Source organism: Hibiscus syriacus, unplaced genomic scaffold (genome assembly GCF_006381635.1).
Source record: "Hibiscus syriacus cultivar Baekdansim isolate YM2019G1 unplaced genomic scaffold, ASM638163v2 tig00000657_pilon, whole genome shotgun sequence".
NCBI lineage: Eukaryota > Viridiplantae > Streptophyta > Magnoliopsida > Malvales > Malvaceae > Hibiscus > Hibiscus syriacus.
Window position 1 is genome coordinate 100032 of NW_024061806.1, and position 22047 is coordinate 122078.

The 22047-nt window shown below is 35.5% G+C and overlaps 1 protein-coding gene and 1 pseudogene across 1 annotated transcript; both read right to left on the minus strand.

The window, feature by feature from the left end:
* Nucleotides 1-926: 926 nt before the first annotated feature.
* LOC120209720 (NAC domain-containing protein 96-like) lies at nucleotides 927-3092 on the minus strand. The gene is made up of 3 exons (XM_039208651.1): nucleotides 2470-3092; nucleotides 1493-1765; nucleotides 927-1250 (listed from the first exon to the last, which is right to left on the minus strand). Exons 1-3 carry the CDS (start codon nucleotides 2974-2976, stop codon nucleotides 1161-1163), a joined length of 870 nt encoding a protein of 289 aa, XP_039064582.1. The 5' UTR covers nucleotides 2977-3092; the 3' UTR covers nucleotides 927-1160.
* Nucleotides 3093-5192: 2100 nt separating this feature from the next.
* Nucleotides 5193-9430, minus strand: LOC120209710 (annotated as a pseudogene).
* Between the last annotated feature and the right edge of the window lie 12617 nt (nucleotides 9431-22047).

A 22047-nucleotide genomic window follows, 5' to 3' on the forward strand; every position in this document is an offset into this window, starting at 1 on the left:
TGAATAACATTTGAAGTTTATAATGGAGTAACAAAAGTGGGTTGTGTCAAGGTGGCATAGAAACAAAAGTTTTAAAAGATTGGGGTAAATTGATATAAAATCATTGTTCAAAGACTTATTTAATGTATAGCAATAGTTTTGGAGTAATAGTAAAATTAATCTTTTTGTAACATGCCAATTCATCAATTTGACAACGATGGAGTGACATTTTGTTACAAATCGATAATGTTAGTGACCAATTTGTTACTTTTGAAACTTCAACGGGAAAATAAAAACTTAAACATTAGTGACCATCTGTGTAATTTACCCTTTCTTAAAAACCTTATCGACAAAGTTAGGAATAATAGCTAAATCAAAATAGAAAACCTTAAATCTGTGAGAAATCCCTCATGAAATGATGATTCAAACAACAATAAGTAACCAATATGAACATTAATGATTTTCCCTTCATTAACCACTATCATAACAACAGCATTTTGTCAAAGCTCTCGAGAAGCAAAGAAAGAACATCAGTAAACAAACAATTCAAAACAGTTTCAATCCAATTTATCTAGATCGAACAGTCTGAGTTAGTTTATCTGCCATAGCATACGACCAACAGCAAGCATGCTAAAGAAAGAATGGGTTTCCCAAAGGTTTTTTGTGCACTTCTGCAATGAGAAAGTTCATAAAGAGACTAGGATAAGAAAATAATGGCAAGTGAAGCCATTAGAGAATTGAGTAGAAAATATTTCTCGACCCATCATTGGAGAAACAGGAGAACATGGAAGTTGGGTGAAGGACCTGATGTCGAAATTTGTCTGATAATTCTTCTGAAGGAAAAACTCCAGATGATTTGATTCCTCTGCTATGGAAAGCTTCTTGATAACGTCAATTCTTCTAAAGTGAAATTCCTGATATTAGGCTCATGAATGCAGCCTGCATGGTAAGGCAAAAAAGATATATTTAACTAAAGCTCCCCTTATGTCATCCATCCAAACGCTTACCAGCAAATGAGGAATGAAAATGACCTTACGAGGTGAGTGATTCTGCCATTAGTTCTCTCTATTCATATTTGAAAATTTTCTTGTTCCCTATTATGTTCTCAAATATATATATATATATATATATCATTCTCTTCATATTCCAAAGGCAACTGCTCCTATTTTCTTCATGGTGTATCACAGGAACCCATCAACCAGATCTTCCAATTCTATGAAATCTTCTTCTACAATCGACTGTAATTCGTTGGTGGTTAGTCGAGATCCCACCTGCATAACAGTCATTGAACAGAAAAACTAGTTCAGTTCGAGGAAAGAACACATCACCTTCTCTTTTAATGCATGCCAAAGATTCAAATTATTTGATATGGAATTGAAATCTACAATACATGCATGTATCATCAATAGAAACGTTTTAAAACCCATGTCTGGTACCACAGAAAAAGTATCTACAAAGAAAAATGGCAGTAACATAATCCCCATGAAGTAAAAGGTGCTCAAACAAGGGTTACCATATCATTGGGCCGGTCCGGAGGGATGCCTGAAGGTAACTCTAAACTGGCAAGAAAAGCAGGTCTAGTTGCTATTGAACTAGCTACCTCCTTTGTGAATTCATCACCATTGATTCCAGCTTCATGATTGCAAGGTCTGAGAAATCCATTAGGCCGAACACCAACATGACAAAAAGCTGAAACACTTTCTTCTGCTGAACAACTAATAAGATTCTCCGAAACATTATTCCTTGTCCGAGGTTTAACAAATACTCGGCATAGGACAAAAGAAGCCTGCAGATGGTCCAGACATCAATTTCATGCAAGTACGAGTCCCAGACCCTCGCCCACCATTGAAACTAATCTAAACTATATTCACATCTTTGACATAGCATATCTTAAAAACAAAATATCATATGTTGAAAGAGTATGCACATAAAAGTCGGGATTTACTAAGACTTCACAACAATATTTAGGCAGAAATTTACATACAGAACGCAGAGACAATAATTGGTTTACTTCTATGTATCTAATTGCATCAATTTGCCTATCCAGCTGAACGGAAAACCGAGGTTATGTTCACAACAATGATTAACCATCTAAATCATTTTGGAAGAAAAACAATGCACGCTTTCAGAAAACCATGAAGATCAACAAACAAACAAGTCAGGACCAAAATTAACCCACTCAAATTTGGGAAAATTTCAAGTTAGTTTGGAAAATAATTTTACCACCAGCAGTTAAAACAACCAAGGTCAGTACTGGGGAATGGGGCTTTGGAACATTAAAGAGAGAAGCGTTAAAAAAACAAAGCAAAAGCAGGGTGGGTTTTGTTGGAGATTGGAGATGACAATTAAATCTGCAATAGATACAAAATTTGTCAGTTTCATTTAATCACTACCTACCAAACATCAATAACAAGAAGCAATTCCACTAAATATTACCCTCTTTAAAAAGGAAGGGGGAAGTAAAACAAATTAAAGTCAATTTTTTTTTACCTTGAGATGATGAAGCAGGGAATACTCAAGCATAATCCAGGGAGTCCTAACTTTTGCCTTAACTGAATTAACCGCATAATATACAAATTTAGCTTTAGTCCCCAACACTACATTTCCACCATCAACCACATCCTCATCTTTCCCTATTCTCCTCCAAAACCCTCCCTTTACTCTTCTCTTTTTCCTCCTTCCATTACTCTTCGTATAACAAAACCAGTGTCTTTTCCTCCCCCGATATCCGTGGACAAAGCAAGTGCCATCAGGCAATTCAAACGGCTCGTAATCGTACAAATTGAGCTCGCTTATCAAATCGCAGCCGCAAATATCAGCGGGATCGGCGGCGACGGAGTTGTTTTTCCCGGTGAGATAAAAATCAAAAAGCACCTTTTCGGAAGGGTAGAACCGACAACCTGGCGGAAGATGACGTATGGACTTAGCCCTCGATGAATACCCTCCTTTTCCTCTTGTATCTATCAATGGAAGAATCGAATCTTGATTGTTGAACATTTTGGGAATTGTTTTCTAGTCGAATCAGAGGAGAAAATTTGTTCTTTTTTTCCAGGGAGGGGTTTTTGGTTAGAAAAGGGTTTTAGGGATTTTGTAGGAATTTGAAAAGAAATCGACTGCGTGCAGGTGAAGCTTTCCTTGCAGGTGAAAGCGTTAGTATCCGATTCACGTGTACGTGCTCCTCAAATACTCTCCTATTCCCTAATTAAATTTCACGTTTTTATTTGTTGGTTTGGGACTTTTTTTCTTTTACGTGGAGGGATCTCATTAGCTGTTATTTTGAAATTGGTGCGGCGGGGATTTAGACTGTGACCTCGATTTGGTCAAAGTAGGAGAAATAATTAGCGTGAGATGAAAGCCCAATGATATATCTAACCTGTCAGCCGTTAGATCCAATAATTTGCTTTGCTGGCAGTCTCAGGTGGTACGAGCAAACGGTGATACATGGAAATGCTTTAATAAAAAAAGATGATTTTACCGAAATATCACCCGTATAAATAATACATATGAGTTTCAAGCTGACGTCACATGAGAGAATGGGCAAATCATCATCCGCATCTTAGTTGAACTTTTGATATAAATGAAAGGAGCGGATCATGAAACATACCTTCAATAGGCCCACATCAGCCTTAAAAGCATTTTAAAAAATATATCTTAAAAAATTAAAAATTAAAACTATAAGGATTAACATCATAGTTTAATACATATTAATTCCATGAGTTGAAGAGCTTAATGAGTTAGCTTATATAACATATTGGAGTGTTTAAGTTATGTTTCTTGACAATGTGGGATAAAAGCTAAAATGTGTATTTATTGACAATGTGTTTAGGTCATGTTTCAATGAGTTGTCTTCGATCGTTTTCATTACATTTTTATTTAAATTATATACATATAAATGTAATAAGAAATTGATAAATTATTTTTTGTTTAATTTTTAAGTTATCTTACATCAACCCAAAAAATAAAAGTGAAAAAAATAATTAACTAATTACTTAGTATTAGATCATGTTGCTACTGCATCATCAACGTTTGAAGTAAGTTTGATTATATATAAATTTTAGGAATATTATACAAAATTTTGGGATTAAAAATACACAAATTATTATAAATATTGCACTAAATCAATAAATTAAAATGCGAGATAAATAATTTAAGACTTGCATAAAATAACATCTGTAAGGAAGATATTTTATCGTATAATGTATCTATCAGGATTCAACAAAATTTTATGTTATAAAAATGGAACGCGTGAATCAACAATAATTCTCGACATAAAACGTTTAACAAATTCAAAGTTATAGATAAAACAAGTCAGAAATGAAATGTACTCATTTTTAGTGTGTTTAGAATGATTGAAAAAGTTAAAATCCTGTGGAGGCGCGGATAAATAGTATTAAATCGATAATATTAAGAGAATGGTGATTGACATGTAATTATTACCTGTACAGGTGATATTTGGGTAAAATCACCTAATAAAAACTCCTCCACTGTTCCACAATTGAGGAGATTACCCCGGCTATGTTGTATTCGCTACAGGAGACCGATAGATTCAGCTAGGGGACACGTGGCTTGAGGATAAAGCGACTATGAATTACCAATCCACATACCAGAAAAGACAAAGGAACAAATGTCTCTAATGTCCCAAATTCGGGTGAAGTTTTTAATTAGTACTCTGAAGAAAACTAAATTTGTACATAATTTATTGTTTTTGACATATATAATTTTTATTAATATCTTATATATTTAACATGCTTATAATTCATATTTATATAGATAGTCACAGATTTTAATTAATTCAAATGTATTTTAACATATATCATTTAATATGGTTACTGTAAAAATAAATTTTATTGAAATTTGTTAACTCAAAAAGAAGTTTCGAGTCTAAGTGACAACTGCTAAGAGAAGGTAGATTCCTGGACCATAGATAATGTAAAGGCGCTATTTCTTCTTAAAATTGGACCAGAACATTTGAAAACAATTCCAAGGACAAGAATCAGAGATGTTTATGATCCAGGTCAGGCCACAATTAGAAAATATTAACTTCATTATCGAAAGCCTAGACGACTCAAATTAAACTCCATCCAAACGAAACCAACCTACCAAATCAAACATAGTCAAGCTCATAAAAAGCCAAGCAAAATTAATAACCAAGAGATTTAGTCTAAAAGCAAATCTTAATGCATCAAACGAACTTAAAATATCCATAACAGAGCAGTAAAAAAAGAAAAACTTAAAGCCAAACCAAAACGAACCATGTCTAGCAAGTATCAGAAACCCTAATAACTGACAAAAACAAAGCATAGATAAAAAGTTCCAAACTTCAACCCTAATAATAAACCAAAGATATAGCCCAGTTCTGATAAAAGAGGTCAACCCACGTCTCTGCCAAGAAACTAGACCCAAAATTCCCAGTCATTCAAGAAACGAGGTTATCGTTCAGGGATAGTGAAGCCAGTTGGTCGGCTGGATTGTTGGCCTGCTGCTGGGCATCAACACTCCTCAACACCTCCATGGCTTCAGCTACTTTAGCCTCAAGGCTTCTGGGGATTCAAGGAGATGCAAAACCTCAGTTTGGTCCATCTCCAGAAGCATGCCTGTAACCTTGGATGCTGCATCCCGCTCAAGCCGTTCAACAAGGGGGTACAAGCTTTCACCTAGCATCTGCTCACCCGTCACAAGTTGTAAACACAAACGTCTTTTAAGCTAAATAAATAAACCAAAGCCAATCCCGACTGTCAAAGAAAACAACAACAGAGCTCACCGTCCTTTGCTGTTCAGGTGTCGCATTTGCAAGAGCTGTAGCCAAAGCTGGAATTGGCATATGCTGTCCGATGCCAGCATCTCGCAAGGGCATGCCGCCCATGTCATATGGAACAGAAAGCATGCCTCCACCAACATTAGACAGCGGGACTTCAGGCATGATACGACCAGGAGGGTAGCGATAGGCACGTCCCCTAGGCATCATCTGGAACATTCTGAAAGAATTAGAAGAAAGCCAAAGCATAAGATTCGTGCTACTATATATGCATAAGGCTAACCTGCTGCTGCATCAATGGCATTGGTTGCTGATTCTGTTGGACAGCACCAGCTCCTCGTCGTCCACCTGGGCGCTGGCCCTGCTGACCTTGCTGTACCATGGGAACAAAGAAGTTTGGTACAGGGGGGGCACCAGGCCTCATTCCAGGAAGCAGTTGCTGCTGATAACCAAAACTAGCCTAGAATAGTAACATAAGAAATAAATAAATTCACGTTCAAATCTCCCCTATCAAACTGTGTTACGTGATTGAAACCCAATAAAGGTAAGGCACATAATACTAACAAATTATCCAAGCATCTAAAAGAACAAGCATGTAGAATTAAGAGAATTGACAAAGACTAAAGATATATTACTTGTGGAGGAAGCATGGCAGGAGGTGCTTGACCATATAAAAATTGTTGGCCAAGATCTGGAGCGCGAGGAGGGTACATTGGCATACGAGGAGCAACTGAAGGGATAAGCGGTCTCATTTGAGAAAACTGAGCCTGATATGATAGACATATGAGAGAAAATGACAAATTAAATTCAAATTGATCCATAGAACTATTAGAAACAAATCTCGATGGCTGATAACATGAATTTGACAGGAATTTCAGAAGTATCAAGATACGTGTCCCTTTAAAAAAAATTTCAAAATGAAAGTATGCACAAATAACACCAAAAAATTGTAGTCTAAGAAATTATCCTTGCTCATATTACCTGTAGCCTGACTCTTCTCTCTTCTTTCCTTTGTGCCACTGCAACATAAAGCGGTTTGCTAACAACTATTTTACCATTCATCTTAGCAAGCTGTAGATGGATACAAATATGTTTTAGATAACAATCTCATATTGGGATGACCAAGCAAATAAAAAAAAAAGAATTCAAACTTACAGCACGAGATGCTTCTTCAGGAGTCAAAAATGCAACAAACCCAGAGCCCTTACTAATTCCACTAGGGTCGCGCATAACCTGTAAAATTGTGAGACAATTGGGCAATGACATATATCAAGAGAAACAATTACAATAGTTAGCATCAACAATCAAACAATCTAGAAGCATTTCAAACCTTGCATGAAGTAATGGTTCCAAACTCAGAAAAAAGTTCCTTCAACATTTCATCACGAATACTATCATCTAAGTTTTTAATGTATAAATTTGCACCCTGAGATTTATCTGCAGCTTCCTTCATTGTTTGCTCAAATTGAGCTTTTAGCTCATGCTCTCTTTCAGATTTTTTCTGGGCTTTTCCAACATACCACTCTTTGTCTTCAAATTTCTTTCCATTAAGAGCTTCAACAGCTTTAGCAGCATCATCAGCATTTTCAAAGTTGACAAATCCAAAACATTTTGATTTCCCATCTGCATCCCTCATAACTACAGCACTAGTAATTTCACCATACTCTCCAAAAATTGTTTTCAGGTCTTCATCTGTTGTAGACTTGGAAAGATTTTTTACATAAACATTATTGAATTTGGCCTTGTTCAACGCAGTCTCTCTTTCTTGCTTTCTAAGGAAACGTCCAACATAGACCTGCTTGTCATTAATCAACATGCCATTTAATTGGTCGATCGCATTTTGAGCAGATTCTTCATTGTCAAATTGTACAAAACCATAGCCTTTAGACTGGCCAAAACTATCAGTAGATATCTTGCACGAAAGAATGTTGCCAAATGAATAAAATGTATCATGTAATGCTTTGTGATCGATAGACTTGTCCAGATTCTGCGATCAAACCAAAAAACAAAGGTATAGGTAAACATAAAAAGCCAATCATAACATTTTTCAACAGAGAAATTATGTAAGATGTAAATAATTGCAGCAAATGGACCACAGGAAGTCAAAGATATGATCATTGGCAAATATATTTGCATGAAAATTTGGCATGCAGGGTGAGACAATAAACAAGCAGGAGCAACACCTCTAAAAGGCATAGGAAGATACAACCAAAATTACCATTCTTCTGATTTAAGAAGAGAAAATCAGTAAGAGTGGAATAGCAATTCAAATGGAAGAAAGGGGAAATACTGAAAACACACTAATACCTTAATAAATATGTTTGCGGTACCAGTCTTACGAAGACTGGGATCACGCTGAGAATACATGATACGGATGGACTTATTATTCAGCGGAGTGAAATTCAGCAGATCCATTGCCCTAGCCGCTGCAGCCAAGAATAACAAAAATGCACAATCAATTAACTTGAAGAATTCCAAACAAAGAACAGATTCCCTATATGATAATTATCTAAAACATGAACTCAAAAATTCAGAAAAACAATTCATGAAGCTTCGTTTATTTTTTGAAGTGTTTAAGCAACTCAATGAAATGCAAGGCAGAAGTGATAAAAGAGTCAAAAACCAAAACTCAAAAATCATCAGAATGATACTTTCGCATATAAACAACTGAGCGCAATTTGAACAATTCCATACAATCTAAAGTCAGTATTTCGACTTCAAATATATTCACACTTATTGAAGACATTACCAATTACAAGTGGAAATCAGCAAAGTGCATTGATACAATAATAAACAGATAGAATCTGCAATTAAATTAATTTAGTGATGGAATCAGCAGTCAAAATCTGTCATAAATGCAGGACTTTATTTAAATCCAATAATGTATTACGAGAAACGCTTTGTAAAAATAATAAATAATCCTTAACTAATATATAGATAGCGGATCCATTCAATAGCATCCAAAAAATTTTAATACATCGATCATAAAACTTGTCAAAATTCAATCATTTATATTCATATTATAGAAGAATTCGCAATCAAACTAATTACTCCAAGCAGCCTTAGATTATTAAATCACTTAATAAAGGATAAATCTTTGAAAGTGAAGTAGAAGTCTAACCATCACGAAGGTTGTTATAATTGACATAGCCATAGCCAAGAGAGCGGCCGGTGGCCAAGTCCCGGCAAACCCTCACTGAAGCAACCGGAGCCACCTGGCTAAACAGTTGGTAAAGCTGCTCATCGGTAACAGTAACATCAAGATCGCCGACATAGAGAGATGTGAGCATGAATTGCGCTCCTCCGGCTCCCGGAGCGACGCCGTTTGGACCGGAAAGCGGTGCCTGTTGCGGAACCTGAATCTGCGCCATCCTCGAAAAACTTAACCCTGACTCTCCTATGATCCTTCTCCTTTTTTATGATTTTTTTCCTTTTTTGTTTCCCTCTCCTATTGCTATTAAATGTAAACTCTAGAGAAACAAACAGATAAAAATATGCGGGATATTTTTGGTACTAAAGAGGAGAGGGAGGGATAAAATGGGGATAGAATCGTCGGAAATCCGGAGGAGAACCGGACGGAAGATAACGCCGACGGAGAATTTAAGAGATTTTTTGAGTAAAAAATAGGATTTTTCTAAATATTTTATAATTACTAAGAACTAAGAATGGGTAGGGGGAAGAAGGGAGGGCAGAGTAACTGCACCGCACCGGCGAAAAAGGAACTGTGTCGTTTTTATAGGTAAGACAGTTTCAAAAAGGTTAATCTCCGCCGTCGGATCTTTTTCATGGAAACGAAATCTTAGCCGTCTGGCAAAATCAGGTGATTGCGTGACAATGGGCCAGTCAAATTACACGTGGCAGTGTCAGCCGTCAACGGTTACAGGAAGTTTCTTCCCCAATTTGGCTTCATTCCCTTTTTTTTTTTTCTGTTTTCTTACGTCATGATACTTCGATACTTTTAAAGTTGTTTTCGATTTAATGTATCAGTTAGTCCCTAACCTTTGTAATATTTTTAATTTATCTCAAATTTTTAAATTCGTTTATGAACTTTGAAATATTCGTTAAATTAATACGTATATCGACGTGATATTTTAGAAAATGGAAATTATCAAAACAAACTGGTTATTTCGCGCAATGCATATATTTTTTACTTAACCGCCTCTCTCTTTTTAATTGGTCTAATAAATATGTTTATCTTATCATTATTAGACAATAGTCTCTTTTTAAAATAAAAATATATGTATTTTCCCCATAAATAATATCTATAATTTTGCCACTACGTAGATCTCTACCAAATATATATATATAAAAGAAATATGTATCTAAAAAGTAAATCAGATAAATTTATTCTAATTAAATTAAAAAAATATGTCAAATTAAAATCTTATCAATAATACTGTATGAGTTAATAAAATCTTACGCCATTTTTTAACCCACGAAAGTTGGACTCAAAACTGCCAACCCGCATCAAGAGTGTAGTTGGCCCAACGTCCGAATATATTAACATAAGATTTACAGGCCGGGTCCTGTTGGGCCAAGGCCCGAATATAAAACTGGGCATTTTCTTAAAACTCAATAAATTAAATTTTTCTCTAAAATAATATTTTTCTCGATATCAACTTGGACCCAAAGTCTAAATTAATTTTTTTATAAATTAATAAGATAATAATTTTTCGGAATACATTTATATAAATTTATGGTCCCTTCAATATTATAAATTATGATTTTACAAAATTACAAATATAACTATGACAAACTAATAAAATATGATTTTATTTCTATTTTGTTCTTAAAATTTAAATCTAGTTATATTTCATCTTTAACTTTCCTAACTGCATCAAAAAGTTTCGGTGTTATATTCTCATACTACAACAAAAATTTGTGAAGAGTTACTGCCACTATGAGCGTTTCCTCGTGTGTAATTGGTTACAAAGACATTGCATCATCTTCAGTTTCATCGTCAATAAGATTTTCAATAACATTAGATATAATTTTTATCTAAACTTTGGACCTTTGACCATGTATCATTTTTACCCGAGTAATCTAATAAGTGTTTGACATCCATTTTGTTGTGGTACCTAATGTCATTAATCATTGTCACATTGTTCATGAACATCATTCAACTAGTCAATATGATGTATATGTTTCATTCATGAAGAATAATGCAAGTTTGTTGAATAAAAAAAATCTCTTTAAATTAATAAACTATTAATTTATCGATTAATTAATACTTTTTTAAATTAATATAATTATTTGGTCCTGACATCATTAATTTATAGAGATTTTACTATGATATTATTAATTTATAGGTATTTTCTGTAAATCAAGCTTTAAAACTGATACACGTGGATGAAAATAGAAAAATTATATTGAATAAAAATATATAAAATCGAAAACCTTTTGTTATCATGTCACAACCCGATTATGGGGCTAGAAATTATTTAAGAAAATTTGGCTATTTGTTTGATAAATATTAAAGTTAGGATTTTAAAGCAAAAGGAAAGTTTTGGAAAATTTAGGACTAATTGGGATTCGAGGTGAAGTTTTAAGTCTAAAAGTTGAAATCTATAAGAATCATAAGCTTTGGATGTAATTTACCCATTTAAATTTTGAATGGCATGAATTAAAAAAAGGGTTATAAGTGCTCTGGTTTTAAACTCAAAACCCTAAGGGTGTGTTTGGTTTGGGGAATGTGAGATTCCCATGGGAATGGAATCCACATACTCCCGTTTGGTTGGTCGGGAATGTCATTTCCGATAATCTGACATTACCAATAGTGGATTTTTTGGGGTAAATTACCGGGAATGTCATTACCTTCATTTCCTTAGGTATTGTTGGATTACCAGCGTTTTGGACTAAAATGCCCTTAAAAAAATTTCTTTCAAAAATATTCTTATTCTGTCATTGAATAATAAAAATTCTACGAAAATTAAATTACAAATTTATCCTTAAACTATTTTAGATTTTCAAAAAAAAAGTCTATAATTAAAATTTTATATGAAGTTCATGGGTTAAAATAAAATTTACCATTTCATTAAACTTTTTTATATTTTCAATTTTATAAAAAAATTATATAAATTTTATGAATTTAATTTTTTTAAAGAAAATATATAAATATTTTCCAACTTGTTAAAAAAACAAATATATAATAAGGACAATTTGGTAAAATATACATTCCAATAATCTTTTATTCCTTTAACCAAACACGGTAATCTTACATTCCTGCTAAACCAACCAAACACAAAATACAACATTCACAGTAATCTTATTCCCTGATAATCTTTTATTCCCATTGGTAATCTTACATTCCGTAAACCAAACACACCCTAAAGAGACGGTTGTCGATGCTTTAGCCAACTAGGCTAGACCACTATTGGTGTTTTATCTATTAAAAATATATTGTAAAGCATTTTAGATCAAAATTTAAATTCCTAGATCCTCATTCCTCATTTGATGAAACCAAATCCTTAAAAGTTTGAAGCTTCACCCCCACACCCACCCCATTATCGTCGTTCAGTTTCTGGCCATTTGTGGTATACACTGCCAACACCAAGGTGTTCGCTGTCGTCTCGCAACCACGATCATACCATTCATTCATCAAGAAACGGTGTCGTTCGTAGTGGAAGACCGTTCAAATCATTACTGTTATGTATGGCTCATAAAAAGTCTCGTTGTGGGGTTACGAATTATGTGGGTTGGGGGTGCGGGGGCGTAGCCCCCGCGGTACGGTACAGGGTTGATTTTGTAATTATGTACCAGGGTTTTCTATTATAAATAGAGATGTAACCTAGACCTAAAATATCATTGAATAAAACTTCTAGCGCCGCCTAGGCACCGAGGACGTAAGCACATTGCCGAACCTCGTAAAATTCTCGTGTTCTTTCGTTTTCTTTACCCGTTTTCGTCAACAATTGGTATCAGATGTCAGGAGCAAAATTCGAAGTCGCGAAATTCGATGGTCAGGGTAACTTCGGATTATGGCAAACGAGGGTGAAGGATCTATTGGCGCAGCAAGGGATCTTGAAGGCTTTGCGACCTATAAAGCCGGCGTCGATGGATGAGGAAGATTGGGAAGAATTGCAGCAGCGGCAGGAACCATACGATTATGCTTGCGGACGAGGTCATGTATCACGTCATGCATCTATCGTCTCCAGACGAAATTTGGAGGAAGTTGGAAAGTCAGTTTATGTCCAAATCCTTAACGACAAAACTGTATCTGAAGCAGCGGTTGTATGGGCTGAAGATGCAGGACGATCACGATTTGGCGCAACACGTGAATGTCTTCAATCAAATCGTTTCTGATCTGGCTCGGCTTGATGTGAAAATTGAGGATGAAGACAGAGCGATGATTCTGTTGTGTTCGTTGCCTTCCTCTTACGAACACATGGTGACTACTCTTACATATGGGAAAGAGACTATCAATGTTGAGGAGATTACTGCAGCCTTGTTTGCTCACAACCAGCGGAAGCAGAATGCAGGGGAAAGCTCTCAAGCCGATAGCTTATATGTCAAGGGTAATCGAGATCGTGGACGGAAGCCAGAGAAGGCAGGGTCCGGGAAGCGGAATTCCAGATCCAAATCCAGGGATAAGAAGACGATTCACTGTTACAAGTGCAAGGAGGCGGGACATATGAAGCGAGACTGTCCGAAGTTGAAAAAGCAGACCGATGAGAAGCGTGATGGCTCATCCAAGTCTGTGAACGTGGTCGAGGATGATACTTCTGATTGCAGTGAGGGTGATATGCTTTCTATTTCAACGACACAATTGACGGATGCTTGGATTCTTGATTCTGGATGTTCTTATCACATCACGCCAAATAGGGAATGGTTTTCGACATACAGGCCGGTTAATTCTGGTTCGGTTTATTTGGGTGATGATCGATGTTGCAATATTGTTGGTATTGGTGATGTCAGAATTAAGATGCACGATGGCTCCGTTCGGACATTGAGTGGTGTTCGACATATCCCAGACTTGAAGAAGAATTTGATTTCCTTGGGCACTTTGCACAAGAATGGTTTTATCCCTAAGGTTGACGAGGATAGGGAAACCATTCGGATTGTTAAAGGAGCATTGACTGTGATGAAAGGCAAGATGACTGCAGGGAATATCTACAGATTGTTAGGGAGTACCGTTGCAGGTGGAGTTCACTCTGTTGAGTCCTGTGATGATACGACAAAATTGTGGCATATGCGCCTTGCTCATCTTAGTGAACGTGGTATGGCAGAATTACACAAGAGCAAACTTGTTGCATGGTGTCAAAAGCTGTAAGCTCGACTTTTGCAAGTATTGTGTTCTTGGTAAACAGACTAAAGTCCGTTTCAAGACTGCGAAGCACACAACTCAAGGGATTCTTGATTATGTGCATTCTGATGTATGGGGGCCTTCCACGACATCGTCTTTGGGTGGATCTAGGTACTATGTTACTTTTATTGATGATTTTTCACGGAAAGTTTGGGTGTATTTTTTGAAACAGAAATCTGAAGTTTTTGAGAAGTTCAAGCTGTGGAAAGCTGAGGTAGAAAACCAAACAGGACGAAAAATCAAGTGTTTGCGGTCTGACAATGGTACGGAATACACAGATTCACAGTTCCTACAATTCTGTAAGGAGCATGGGATTCAGAGGCATTTTACAGTGCGCAAGACACCACAACAGAATGGTGTTGCGGAACGAATGAACAGGTTGTTGAATGAAAGAGCCAGATGTTTGCGGTTGAATGCGGGGCTTCCCAAACACTTCTGGGCTGAGGCTGTTAACATGGCGTGTTACCTTATCAACAGATCGCCAAGGGCATCGCTGGCTGGGAAAGTTGCAGAAGAGGTATGGACTGGTCATGATGTTAGTTTTGATAACTTACGGATTTTTGGTTGTCCTGCTTATGTGCATGTACCTGCTGATGAGAGATCCAAACTTGATGCAAAATCGAAGGAGTGTATTTTTCTGGGTTACAAGAAAGGTGTCAAAGGATTCAAGTTCTGGGATCCAGTTGCGAAGAAAGTTGTGATTAGTAGAGATGTCGTTTTTGATGAATAGTCTATGTTGCAGCAGAAGCAAGACACGACAGTGGTAGATTTCGAGCAGTTTCCAGTTGAGAAACCAGAAACTTCTCAACCGACTTCTGGTGGTTCCACTACGGATGATTTGCAGGATTATAGTCTCGCCAGAGACAGGGTGAGACGGACGAATATAAATCCTCCGAACAGATTGGGTTTTGAAGACTTGGTATCTTTTGCACTTACTGTTAGCAGTGATGATCCAGTTACTTTTCATGATGCCGTTACTAGTCAGGAAAACGACAAGTGGATGGCAGCCATGGTTGAGGAGATGGAGTCTTTGAATCACAATCGCACATGGGAGTTAGTTCCCCTTCCTGAGGGTAAGAAGCCGATTGGTTGCAAATGGGTGTATAAGAAAAACCAGCAGTAACAGAAAAAGAGGGGGAGAAGTTCAAGGCTCGTTTGGTAGCGAAGGGTTTTTCACAGCAGAAAGGAGTTGATTATGATGAAATCTTTTCTCCTGTGGTCAGGCACACTTCAATCCGAGCAGTACTTGCATTGGTGGCTAGTTGGGATTTGCATTTAGAGCAGATGGATGTTAAAACTGCTTTTTTGCATGGTGATTTAGAGGAGCAGATCTACATGCGGCAACCTGAAGGTTTCACTCAACCTGGAAACGAACATTTAGTTTACAGATTGAAGAAATCTTTGTACGGGTTAAAACAGTCTCCGAGACAGTGGTATAAACGGTTTGACTCCTATATGATCAAGATTGGCTACAACCGATGTGAGTATGATTGTTGTGTCTATGTTAAGAGCCTTGATGATGGTTCTTTATTTTCTATTACTGTATGTTGATGATATGTTGATTGCTGCGAAGAACATGGATGATGTTATCGGTTTGAAAACTTTATTGAGTCAGGAATTTGATATGAAAGATTTAGGTGCTGCAAAGAAAATTCTTGGAATGGAAATTTGCAGGGACAGAGACTCAAGGAAACTGCGGCTATCTCAACGGGGTTATGTTGAGAAAATGCTAGAAAGGTTTGCGATGAGCAGCGCGAAACCAGTTAGCACTCCATTGGCGAATCACTTTAAGCTCTCATCAGAACAGTGCCCTAAGACAGATAAGGAAGCTGAAAATATGACAAAGGTTCCGTATTCTAATGCTGTTGGCTGCTTGATGTATGCGATGGTATGTACTCGTCCTGATTTAGCTCATGCTGTTAGTCAAGTTTGTAAGTACATGTCTAAACCTGGTAAGCAACATTGGGATGCAGTCAAGTGGATCTTTCGGTACTTAAAGGGTACTGTGGGACATGGAATTGTTTTTGGGAGTCAGCGGGATAATCCTTTGGTTGTAGGATATGTGGATTCAGATTATGCAGGTGACTTGGATAATAGAAGATCTACGACAGGGTATGTGTTTACTCTTGGTGGAGGGCCTATTTGCTGGAAGTCTACTGTTCAATCTGTCGTGGCACTATCTACAACTGAAGCTGAATACATGGCAGCGGCTGAAGCTGCAAAAGAAGCTTTATGGCTTACTGGTTTAGTGAAGGAGTTGGGTGTTCAACAAGGTGGAGTTCAGTTGCTTTGTGATAATCAAAGTGCTATTCACTTGGCTAAGAATCAGGTGTATCGTGCTAGAACTAAACATATTGATGTAAGGTTACACAAGATCAGAGAGTTGGTTGCATCTGGAGAGGTTTTGTTTCAGAAGGTACATACTGATGAGAATGCCGCTGATATGTTCACCAAGCCAGTTACGACAGACAAGTTCAAGCATTGCTTGGACTTGTTGAATGTTTCGAGTTGTTAAAGAAGCAAGGTAACCCAACCCACATTGAAGTTTCCAAGGGGCAGGATATTCGCCAAGGTGGAGATTTGTTATGTATGGCTCATAAAAAGTCTCGTTGTGGGGTTACGAATTATGTGGGTTGGGGGTGCGGGGGCGTAGCCCTCGCGGTACGGTACAGGGTTGATTTTGTAATTATGTACCAGGGTTTTCTATTATAAATAGAGATGTAACCTAGACCTAAAATATCATTGAATAAAACTTCTAGCGCCGCCTAGGCACCGAGGACGTAAGCACATTGCCGAACCTCGTAAAATTCTCGTGTTCTTTCGTTTTCTTTACCCGTTTTCGTCAACAATTACCAAAAAACCAAGTCTTTCATCATTTTTTCAACAATTCGTCATCGTGTGATCGTCGTTAGCGAAACCGCCTGTACCAACGTGTTCCTCGTCCTGCTCTGAATCCACAGCGTGTCTAGATCGTCGCCATCAACATCAATGTGGAGGGGTGACACCGAGGAAGTTTTGGCCATTTGAAAAATCCTATCTCTGTCGCTCTCCGACGTGAAATAACACATGCACAAAATTCCTGAGCCAATGATCTTCCATTGTGGAAAATTTGGCAACGTCCCAACCGCTGGTGAAGCCTCACACGCTACCCTTCACGCGTGGAGGTTTTCATTTGCCTAAAAGGTTCTAGAGAACTGGATCGGTCTAAACCATTCGAGTTGATATACATAGAGTGAGCATAGCCGTTGAGCCGATTCATAAGCCAAGTTGAGCCGAACTAAGCCGTTGAATGCTGTAAAATGTTGACTAACAATTGATTGGTCGTTAATCTGCATTGACCAATCATTTACTTTTTTCCAAAACCACTTATCCTAACGTTTTTTGATATCTTGAGTTTGTTTTTAGGGTCTGTTTCACAAAATTTGAACTCCGTTTGTTTATTTGTAACGTTTTATCTTCTAATTCAATTTGTTTCCCCCGATTAAGTTCTGTTTATGACATAATTTCTTTTGTTCTGTATCTGAGATATTTTGAGACGTCAAATTAAATTTTGAGAGCAGTGGATTGAAGTTAAAATGGTCGATCGACGTGACTCAGAAATCAAGGTAATATTTTACTACTTTTTGAATGCTTTATGGTAAACGTTGATAATTGGTAAATGCATGAATGAGTTCGATTGATCTTGGGATTATCATTGATTGATGCAAACTCATCATGATAATGGTAAAAAGTTAGTAAATTGAATTAAACTTGGATAACTCACATACGGAATTGGAAGACCGATAATAAATAAAGCCAAGTTCAGTGATTAATTTGTCAATTAATTAACCTCACGATCCTTAAATTTTGATTATTTTCGTTAAAGGTTTTGTAACACCCCTAACTCGTACCTGACCCGGATACGAGTCTGAGGTGTCACATTGACTTTTCAAAACGTTTACTTGTATAAAATAGTGAGTAATTTAAAACTTTTATAACATTTAACTTATTCAAAACATTTACAAAACTATTCAGAGCTTATACAATATATTCTTTTGATTACATGCCAACTAGAACTTTATATACAAAAATACATATATTCACCTCTCTTCTGATCTGACATTCGGTAAGGAGAACTGACCTGTCTTGTTCCTCTTTACTTCTCTTTTCGCTTTCCAAACCTACGTGTGAAACAATCACACGCTAAGTCGATGACTTAGTGAGGCATATAAAACATATAATATTTCATATAACATAAAGCATACATAAACATATACCATCATTATCATAATCTCTATCATTATCATTAAGAAACACACATAACATCATATGGTTCATGTAACACATTTCAAACCACTTACCTTTGATAACCATTTATAAACCCATCGTATACATATCACATTCAGTATGTTTGTTTAATCTCTTTATTAGCCCATGTACACTAGTGATAAATTAAGGTATGTGAGTACATTGAGGTTGTGCACACATATGCTGTCACCACAGCTCGATCAATATCCCGAAGGACCTATCCAGAGGTCATAAAGATCCTCGGCAACTGTCCATAGGTCCCGAAGAACCTAGGTATACTGTCCATATGTTCCTTAGAACATAGGTATACTATCCATATATCCCGAAAGACATAGGTAATTCTGTCCATATGTTCCGTAGAACATAGGTAAACCCTCGACTCTTGGCATGCCAACTATACCCCTAGTTCTCATATCACATAACATGGGCATTATCATCTATAACATTTCATATCACTTGTTATTTCTCTTCTGTCACATACCACATGTATGTGTAACCATATATCTCATATCATATCACATGTATCACAAGTGCATGTATTCACATAGATCGTTTCATATGACTTATATCATTTCTCATTTGTTCATGTAACTCGTATGTCATATCATGTAACATATAACACATAATCATATAGGCTCACGGTTTTATCACCTATCATGTTATTTCACATATACACTTTTATATCGCATAAACTCATATATATATCATGTCACCTATAATAACATATGACACATATACCCATAACTTCATATCACATACTTATATCAATTCACACTTAGTCACATGAGTCATTTCTCATAACATATATCACATCACATATGTTCATGGGTATATCACATAGCATATAAAATAACATATAAACTTATATATGTATTCATGTGTATACTTTCATTTAGCCTATATATCAATGTCATATAACTTATCTCATAACTTATTTGATATTTATATATATTCTCATCTTATAACTTATATTACCTATGCATATAACCTTATGACTTATTATCAAGTACTCAATTAATGTTCCTATATGGTTCCATCTTTATCATATAACCTATGAGCTATTCTTATATTACCCTATATCAACCATACTTTGTTTATCTCACTTTTCATATCATTCATTTATCACATATATGTCACTTTGCTTATAACACTTCTCTGGTTTTCATATGACATGTAAATCATTGTCATCTCTTGTTCTCTTATAATTCCATATAGTCACTTATCACATAGTTTACATCCTATGATCATAGAATCATATCTATAACACATATACTCATGCACACATATAAATCATAACAAACACATACCTTTATGAATTCATGCATTTTACTATTGGAAATAGACTTATCATAAGTCTTATTTTCCATTTAACATCATATACTAAATAATGTGCACTCACCTTAGCTTTGCTTTGATTCGATTCTAATCCTTCAATTGTTTCTGAATGGGATCACGTTCTATATCTACATAATCATTCATAGATCTATATCAGTATTATAACTAATATACTCTAATGGTTCACTCCTTAGACTAAGAAAAATGCCAATTTCATCTTTCAATGAAAGTATGCATCGATGCACTACTGATGCATCGGTGCATAAAATGCATTCGATGTTGTATTATCACTGGGATGCATCGATGCATGCCTTATGCATCGATGCACTAATTGTATTCGATGTTTCTATTTTAAAAGAGTGCATCGATGCACTACCTGTGCATCGATACACCTTCAAACAAATTTCTAGGTTTTAACCTTGATGCATCGATGCACTATGAATGTGCATCGATGCACTCTGCCCAGAACCTCTTTTTAAACTCGAAAATCATCAACGGTTCACTCAAATGCTTCATATTTCATCCCCTTTCATATTCCTAACTTTCATATACATGTTTAAACTCATTTATAATCAATTATCTCTTCTTTAACCTTAATATCCTCTCCTCTTTATTAACTTCAAGAATCATACCAGATTTTTAACATGTTTTAAATCTAATTCTAACACTCCATATTTCTTAATTAGATTGATGAAAAGTCAAATTCCTTCTCAAAATTCACTTACTAACTCTTTTTCCAGAATTTCCTTTAGAAACTCATTTTCTTTAATCTTTCATAACTTCTTTATCTTTTGATTTTAGGACAACTTAAGCTTTCCATAAGCTTAAGTATTACCTAATGATCAAAACCCACTCTTAAAATTAACAAATAATCAGCTAACAAGGAATCTTACCTTTGCAAGCTTGGCTCTTTCTTTCTCTCGTACATGAAGAAGAAGAAGAAGAAGAAAATATCTCTTCATCCCTATCCCCTCTAATATATATATCCTTATCATATCTATTTTTAATTCATTTATTAGTCAAATGACCATTTTGTCCTCTACTTCATTTGATAATTACTAACAACTTTTAGGATTTATTTCCAGATAAATCATTGAACTAATTCATTCTTATACTTTAATCACCAAATTCTGAAACTTTACCATTTAGTCACTAACCCATAGTTTGGGGTGTTACAGGTTTTAATGTTGGAAATACTTATGGAAGAAATTATGAAAATACCCTTGGGATGTGAAAAGACAAGGATTTTCTTTGAAAATGAAAATGACCCCGAAAAGATATATTTAATCTAATGAAACTACTAATGCACCTGTTAAATGCTTGTTTTGTTTAGAAAACTCATAATAATCAATTTTAATCCCCGAGATGGCAAAAAGACTTAGAACTTTGATTCTTGAATAAACATCTGAAAACTAATTTACCAGAAGTAATACATATGACATAATAGACTAAAATGACTAAAATACCCTTAAAATGAAGAAAAAAACTTAGATCTCCATGATAATGGAAATGACCTAAGAATTTATTCTTGACTTGGTAGAAATACGGATTCTTTGATTAAATTTTTGATATGATTAGAGAAATCATGATAATTGGTTTTAACCTTCGAGATCTTAAAAATGCTTGGATATTTTATTTATGAATAAATATCTAAAGACCAATTTGTCGAAAGTACTCTATATACCCGAATTGATTGAAATGACCCAAATACTCTAGAACTCCGAAATGACTAGAATAATTCTTGAGTACTGAACTGACCTAAATACCCTCGTGACCTAGAAATAAGTGGATGTCATTAGATAAATTCTGAAACACCGATAAATCTAAATGTTGTATCATCCTTAAAGGTTATAGAGCACGATCCAAGCATTCTAGTCATTCTTGATAATATTACAAATACCATATTGTCTCTTCAATATTCGTTCAATGGTGATTATTAAGGTGACCAGTTCAAATAATGTAGTCGGTATTAAGAATTAAATATTTGTGAAGGATATCAGTCCGAATGATTGGTGAGTATCGTAGTGTTGAGGTCTATTTAATTTTATTTGAATCAAAATCCTAATAATTTGATATAAAAATTAAAATATTGAAAATTACTGCTTTACGCTTATTGGGTTTAATTACAAAGAATTCTTCAAGAATCAAAATGTCTAAAATGCCATGATAGATTGAATAATGCAATCACTCCTATTATATCTGAGTCTAAATTAATTATGATGTAAAATTTCTTGAATACCTTCTTGGTGTATTTGAATCCTAAATGTTTCTGAAGCAACAATTTCTAATTGTCTGATTATATCATTATCAACCGAACCCTTTTAGTAGTAATCTCATTTCTAAATTTTGATCAACTTGCAGAAGTTAATGTTTTCCTTCCTGATAATCA